Source organism: Agelaius phoeniceus, chromosome 16 (genome assembly GCF_051311805.1).
Source record: "Agelaius phoeniceus isolate bAgePho1 chromosome 16, bAgePho1.hap1, whole genome shotgun sequence".
NCBI lineage: Eukaryota > Metazoa > Chordata > Aves > Passeriformes > Icteridae > Agelaius > Agelaius phoeniceus.
Genome location: NC_135280.1, coordinates 7,020,265 through 7,027,982, shown reverse-complemented (window position 1 = coordinate 7,027,982; position 7,718 = coordinate 7,020,265). Strand labels below are relative to the sequence as shown.

The 7,718-nt window shown below is 39.8% G+C and overlaps 1 protein-coding gene across 1 annotated transcript; it reads right to left on the bottom strand.

Moving 5' to 3' along the window:
* Positions 1-4,808: 4,808 nt before the first annotated feature.
* LOC129127267 (parvalbumin, thymic CPV3) lies at positions 4,809-7,446 on the bottom strand. The gene is made up of 4 exons (XM_054643796.2): positions 7,386-7,446; positions 6,886-7,018; positions 6,352-6,461; positions 4,809-4,834 (listed from the first exon to the last, which is right to left on the bottom strand). The coding sequence occupies exons 1-4, from the start codon at positions 7,444-7,446 to the stop codon at positions 4,809-4,811; spliced, it is 330 nt and encodes a 109-aa protein (XP_054499771.1).
* Between the last annotated feature and the right edge of the window lie 272 nt (positions 7,447-7,718).

Sequence of the window (7,718 nt, the reverse complement as noted above, 5' to 3'; positions counted from 1 at the left end):
ATAGTGGAATTTAGCTAATAAAATAAGCTTTTCTATTACTTTTCCATTCCCATTATAATAAAATTCAGTGTGAGCTAAACTAGAAGTAAAAATGGCTACATGGTGAGATGTATAATTTTCTTCTCCACAGGAGTGTGAAGTTTAGGGATCTGAATAAACTAAGGTTACATAGTTGCTTAAATAAACACCTGAGTAAGGTATAAAAGATAAAATTGAATATCTTATTCCGCCAAGTCATTTAGAATGTACTAGTAAACTCTCTTAAAGTTGTGCCAAATTAAGTCTGAAAAAACACAGTATTTCTTGGTGGGTTTTTTTTTTTTTGTAATATTTCTTGATATATTTCTTGTAATTTTTTTCATTCTGTTATTATTTCAGTTTTTATCATCACTTAGTTTATATTTACTTCCATCTATGACTACATCTATGTAGTCTTCCTCAGCCTCAGCAGCTGGTATATTCTTTGAGAATCCAACCCACTGCAGTAGGAGCACTGTGTGGAATAGAGTTGCTTTAAGACTGCAGCAATTTAATATTTAATGTGTGCACTCAAAAAGTGAACGGTGTAAGCCAGAGAGGGATGGCCACTGTTTCCCCCAGGGCTGCTGGAGTCAGCTCCATCCCTTCCCTCCTGCCTTGTGCCATGGCTCAGCTTGCAGTTTGGATGTGTGAGTTCATGGGTACGAGTTCAGGCTCCTTTCCCTGGGTGCAGAGATCACCACCACCTTGGCTGCCACCTTTCCTGCCTGCACGGGTGGTGTTCAACCCAAACTGCTCAAGAGTGAGCAGCTCCCCCTGGACAGGCAGGAGCGACAGCACAGGCTGAGCCACCCCACAGACAGAGCATTTCCAGACAGTCCAGCTCAGAACAGCTGTAGGAAATGTTTCCAAAGCTGCAGAGAGAATCTGCATTACTGTTTTGTGGTGTTTTCAGAGAGGTCACAGCAGAAGGTGACACCTTCCCCTTGTCAGCAAGGCAGGATGAAGGAAGAGCCTGCTGTGCTGAGCTCCCCAGCATTTCCCTGAGCAGGGTCTGAGGAAGGATCAGGCCAAATGTGTCAGGATGAGATATCCACATTCAGTAGATCTCATTTCCTACCCTACAGCTCTCAGTTAAAATTCAGCAGTGTGTGCAGAACGGCTCTTTCATTGAGGTCTGTCCATTTGAAGGGTGCAGCACACTGAAGACAATTTCTGGGAACATCCAGCCAGGATTGAATATATCAAACAAAAGGAGCCAAATTCCCCTCCTTGCTTGTGTTCCTCTGCAGGGAGGGATGAGATGTTGATCAGGCCAGAGGGAAAGTTAATTTGTTTGTTTACAAACAAATTTGTTAATTTGTAATATTTGTTTCCAGCAAAACAAGGAAATTCTTAAAATTGGTAGTATTGATTATCAAGTTAAACAATTTCTTACCAAAGAAACTAAAAACCAGCAGTGACTGCAGATTTTTGTTTGTGTTGGTTGAAATGTTGAGCTGTGTGTTTGTTAGCAAGATGGACACCCTGGGCTGTGACTTGGGGTGCCTGTTTGCTGCTGCAATGCAAACACTGCTGCAAGGGAGATATTGTGGGTACACAGAGCTGGGCATTGGGCATTGGGCACTCATGTAAAGGGCATTGCTGAGGAAGGTGTTTGCACATCCAGCTTTCCCTAGGAAGGGAATTCATGTATGTGGAGTGATTGCTAACATGTAATTCTGCTCATCTGTAACCTGACATTGCTTTTGGTGAAAGGATTTGTGAGAATTTACAATGAGCAAGTGATAACAAATTCAATTAAATTATTACATTTCTAATGTGCACATTAACAGGGCATGAAGAAACTTCAATTGTGGTTCCAATTTCATCCCATCTTCTTAATTGTATGTGCAGTAACACCACACCTTGACATTTGCAAAGTGGCATCAGATCACCCCAGTTTGAAATGTGATTCCCAGCCCATGATTATGTAAAATTAAACTGCTGCATAAGTACATTGGGAATTTGCAGGACAACCCCTGCATCAAGGGACAGACAATTAACATCTTTAAGAGTACTTTCCAATTTGTTTTTAAAAGTACATAGAAGTAAGAAATAGCACTGTGTAGACATATGTTTTGGTTTGTTGAGCCTATTTCTGGGTACTATTTTCAGCACTTCCATCAGCTGTGTAGTAGCAGACTTCACAAAAAGGTGTACTATAAATCACTCTGGGTGTTAGAGCTGACAGCTTTAAATAAATACAGCTGACAGCTCAAATAGCTGCTCCATTGACAGTATGTGGTCTAAACGTGTTAACAAATGCGTGGACTCAGCAGTTTGGGATTAGTTTAGCAAATAAATTACAAAATAATGCTGTGATCCAGCAAAAAGCACAATGCCTGTGTATCCCTGGTCTGCAGGCTTTGTTAGCACTGCAACAGGCCAGTGGAGCTGTGTGGGAAAACACCACAGTGCAGCTGGAGCTGGGCTCCTGCTGAGACAGCCCCCACACCCCCAGGCTTCTTCTGAGTGGTGGCAGGGAATGGGAGCAGCACTGGGGGTGTCCTGGTGAGTAATGGTTCAATAATGGATGCATTTGCTTTGCAGGACCAGAGATTTCAGAAAGGAAAGCAGCAACTTCACAATAGCTTGGGTTATGATGAAGAATACAAAGTTACTGAGTAGCAATTATTGAGAAATTGCTTTCAGGGAAAACTTGAGATGTTGAAATTGTTTTGTTTGTTTAATGTTACTAGCTTGCATCTGTAGAAAAGCTGGGAAGAAGAGATGAGGAAGGGGCTAGGCAATTAAAAGAATTTCAGCTCTGAAGATGGATTGTATTAATAAGTTAATTATTTCCATTCTGAGCACTGCAAAAAATGAGAATTACATTAAGAATTATGTCACAGTTTGACACATTTAAGGCATGGCATTTTTCTGCTTAGAGGTTGACTAAAGCCACTGGGTTTTTTTAAATCTTCATTTTAACTGTTCACAAATAGGTGCACTGGCACAAGGTGTTAGAGTGTAATTGATGTGAACATGTAATAGCACTCTTGAGACCTGTATTTTAAGGGAATCATAAATATTCTAGTGCTTTCTAAAAATGTATTTTTATAGTAGTTGTGTCCAGTGAATAATTGTATGCAATGTGCAACTGGCAATTCTGAAAACCCATTGCAACTTGTATTGCAATCTGTAAGCATGATTGCCAGTGATGGCTGATTTCTGACTGCTGCTTTTATTTCACATTGTGCTGAATGCAGTAGATTGATTATTATTTCCATCCTATTTGTTAAATGTATACTCACAGTGAACACCCCTATCAGTATGTTAAATGGGGGTTAAAATGGGCAGTTTATTCAGTTTTTCCTTCCTTGCCAGTCAATAAAACCCTGCCCAGGAGCTTTCTCAATTACAGGAGCCTGCCTGAAGCAGTGGGAATTCTCCATGTCTCTAGGAGCTTTACTGGGGGTGTTTTGTTTTAGGCTAGGGAGCAGACAAGTATCCTTGTCAGTGAATAAAATCTGTTTGAGTTATTACCATCACATGTTTTATAAGACCATTCAAAAGTATGATTTAATGTTTCAAGGAACCTTGGGGAATGATAAGAGGTTTTAATTTTAAATGTTTGTTCCTACAAGTCAACAAGTTTTCCCTTACTTGAATCTGCTGGCATGGGTGCTGTACTACTGGGTTTTTAAGGTTCTTTTTTCCTGATGAAAGGCATGGAAAGATTCTTTACCTGCAGTACTTTGGATGTTTGAGAGATCTCAGAATATCTTGGGTAGGGCAAGTGTATTTTTCTGTTTGGTGACCTGCTCCAGCATCCTGTTGAATCTCAGTGGAGAATAACAGAATTTGTTCTTGGCCTCTGGGTTTCTTTGTCAAGGTCCACAGTGCAAAGGCTGAGACATTGAAAGGAGCAGAGTGCAACAGCACCTGGAAAATTCTTTATTTTGCCTGCCTGATGTAACATGATTAGTCAAGGTCAGGACACTTAATTGTCAGTGAAATGGAGAGCAGTTTGTTTGTTACTTACATGTGAACTACTCCAAGACCCTTCTGTCATCAGAGTGGTTTCATTGCCAAGGACACACTTCATTTCTTGTGACTGACCTGTGACATCCATCCTGTGCTCTGAGAATGGCCATGCTCAGTTCATGGGTCACACCCTTGGCCTGTGTAAATCTGAAGAGCTCTGCTTAAGTCACTGACACTCTAGAGATTGATATTCTAGAGCATATTTCATAATGTTAAAAATCAGTATCAAAATCCAGTGTTTATTTTTTATCAGTTTATATTATTTTTGTACAATAAAAGGAAAATTGTGATGATCATATTAAATGTACTGAGTCTGCCAGCTTACAAACAACTTGTATGTCAAATTAATGTGTCAGAGCTCATAGTCCTCAATGAAGATCTGAGTGTTCTGAGAACTTAAGCTTAATCCAGAAGGGCTATTGTAAACAGAACCCCCCCTCATTTCAAAAGATGTTCCATATATGAAGATCTGATAAGTTTAAGATCTTGGAGGGATTAACAGTTTTGGTTTAAGAATTCTCATGTTTCAATATAGGAGTCAAAAAAATAGACACAGGCTACAGTATATGATTAATTTTTATTGGATATTTTAAGGGAAGTGTCTGCTAAAGTAGAGGTTAAAACATGGTAAATAGTCCACACAATGAAAAAAATCAGTAATCAGTGTTTCATTATGTTGCTAAGGCAGTGAAAAAATAACAGACACTGTCAAGATAAATAAGGGACTCCTGATTTTCAAGGTTTGGGAGTGTCTCCTGCAGATTCATCCCAATTCTCTCTGGTTTGGTCCTTTTGAACCTCTAAGCCTGCACCATTTCCTGGAATTCTGTGAAAGATAAGAGAATATTTATATGAAAGAAATATGAACATGAAAGGATTAGGAGTAAAGGATTAGTGGTTTATCAAGAGATTTAGAATGGGAATGAACAGAAAAAAGTTGTCCGATAGATGACCAGGGAAGAAATGTGTGGACAAGAGGCATTGCCTGAACATCTGAACATCTTCTGAACACATATGGACAGGCAGTGTGTTTTGCTGACTTACAGGGAATAATGAAATCTTCAGGGTGGTTTTGGCCTCTCTGCATAATACTGGTCTTAGGCAAAAATAATGGAATGGCTTACGTGGAATTTAAGTAAGGAGTAGTTAAGAGCTCAAGTAAAAAAAATGAAAAGCGAGTCCATGTATTATATTAACTGTTTGTAATGCCTCAGCCATTGAGAAGTGTTGATTTAGAGCACAGTCTAAAGCTAAAACACTGTGCAGTTCCATGTGGTTTGATCCTGGGGTGTTGAGTTAAGCAATAAGATACTGTTATTTTAAAGATCTTTTAAATGTTTGGCTTCCATGTATTAGAGTGTCTGATCAGTCCCATCCCTGAGTGACTGTATTAATATACAGATTGCTTCATAAATCATGTGTGTTTATTCTGGCATAGTTCCTAAGGAACTGGATTTAATGCCTTCCAAAAAAAGGAACAGAAGAGTTCTGTCCTGCCAGTGCAGTGAGCTGGGGAATCTGCACGCTGGCACATTCCCTGCATGCTATTCCCTAAGCCCCTTTCATGCTCCTCTGGGCAGCTCACTGCTCTCATGGGGCAAGCTGCCATTGGCTGCAGGCCTTCTGTGTGTGTGCTTTGTCTCCAAAACAGGCACAGAAATATGGAATTAGGAGATCAGGAGGTTTCTGCAGCGTGCAGCCATTAAATCACACCAGTGTTTCCACATGGTGAGTGCTGCTTCCTTAAAGAGCTGCTCCTTCCTGTCTGGATCTTACCCTGCCCCTGGAGATAAAGAACAACCATCCCTGCACAGATGCTGTTCTGGGATCTCATACTGGGGTTGTGACACTTATCATTCTGTTATCCTTATATGCAGAGCAAATACAGCGCTCCAAGCTGCATCTTGGGGATGATTTCAGTGCCCAGTGGAATTTCTGTGGGGCAGGAGCTGCTGGAAGTGAGCTGATGTATGAGCTGTTTGTTCTCCTGTGTACAGCTGGTTCTTTTGGCCTTTACATTTGTGTATTCCAAGTGATGCCAGTGCTGCCTTCCATTAGAGTAAGTGGGAGGAGAAATAAGGGGCAGTTCCTTTCAGAACAGCTTGAAATATGGGAGTGAGTGGCTACAAGAAAGTTCCTTAAGGTTTTTTACTTGCTCATGGAAAAGGAGTTGCAGAGATGAACCTGTAAGATCAGGGACCATTGCCACCTTTTAACAGGTTGGTACTCCAGGGTTTCAGTAAAATCTCTGGGAGTACATAATGTACCATCAAGATAAAAGAGAATCCCACATCACTCCAAACATCCTGAGGTGCCTCATTCTGTACTTAAAGTGGTCAATACCTTCAGCTCCGATTTTACCATCCCCATCATGATCTGCAGCTGCCAAGAAGGTCTTGGTTTCTGAGGTGGTTAACACTCTGGCTCCACACTCAAACCTCTGAAGGAAATACCTTGGGAGGAAACAACCTGGAATTAGATTTTCACACCATAGTATTTTTTATGGTTGTTGTACAATCAAACAGATAACCATCTCTAAAAGAATTACCACAATAGCCAAGTCCTTAAAACACTGCTTGGTTTGGCAAGCTAAATCTTACTTGTTTGTATTTCTGCTTTAAAGTGCAACCCTGATTGATTTGATTCTGTCCACTGTGAAAATCCAGCCCCAGGGTGCTCTTTTGTTCTATACTGAGCATAAAAGGCAGATATTACTGATTTTCTATTTTCTGAATGATCTATTTAAATATATTTTTCACAATCTGCTGAAAGTTTATCAACATTTAGCATAAATTGTGTTCACATTTACTGAAAGTTCTGGAATGGAAAAAGTGTTTATTTTTTTTATATCCTCCAAGTAGTTAACAAAATCCTTACTTGAGCTCATCTTCCTCAATAAAGCCACTTTGATCGTTGTCGAGAATCCGGAAGATCTCCTTGAGCTGGCTGCTACTCTTTTTAGACATCCCACTGATCTGAAAGAATTTTTTGGGACTAAAGGAATCTGGAGCTGAAAATAAATTAATAAAGAAATTAACCCCAGACCACTGCATTCAGTGTTCCTAAATGGTCTGAGGATGATACTTTGTTACAATTTCATTGTTCTAAACATGATTAGTAGGTGAAGCCTGTCAAAGAATGAATGAATTTGCAATACTGCCCCACATCCTACTAAACATCCAACAAAATCATGTGAGAATAAACTCCAAATTGACAATATAAACCAGTTATGAACAAACATACTGTGACAGCTGAGTAAAGAGATGACAGAAATCTGTTTAAAGTATGCACTTGTTCAGTATTCCTTTGGGACTGAGTAAAACTTGCCCCGGGTTACACAAAATAAGAGACTTAGAGATTTTGAATTGTTTTCTCACCTTGGCAGTCCCGCAGAGCAGCAGCGATGTCAGAGGGGCTTAGAATGTCTGTAAGGCTCATTTTAAACCTGTGCAAAATGCAATATTGCAAACAGAGTTTTGAAATACAAATGCATCTTACAACAAATGGGGTTTTTCTGTGTTTTGAAGATTACTAGAAGGTCAACAAGAGTAGATGAATCTCATTGATCAGAGTGACATTTCTGGTGTTCCTTAACGAATTACAGGTTTTAGTACATCCTTAAAAATAGCAGTTCAGAAATAATAGTTGTTGGTGAGATGGATTACATGAACCATGCTGTGAGCTGATGATCAATGTTTTATCATTTACCT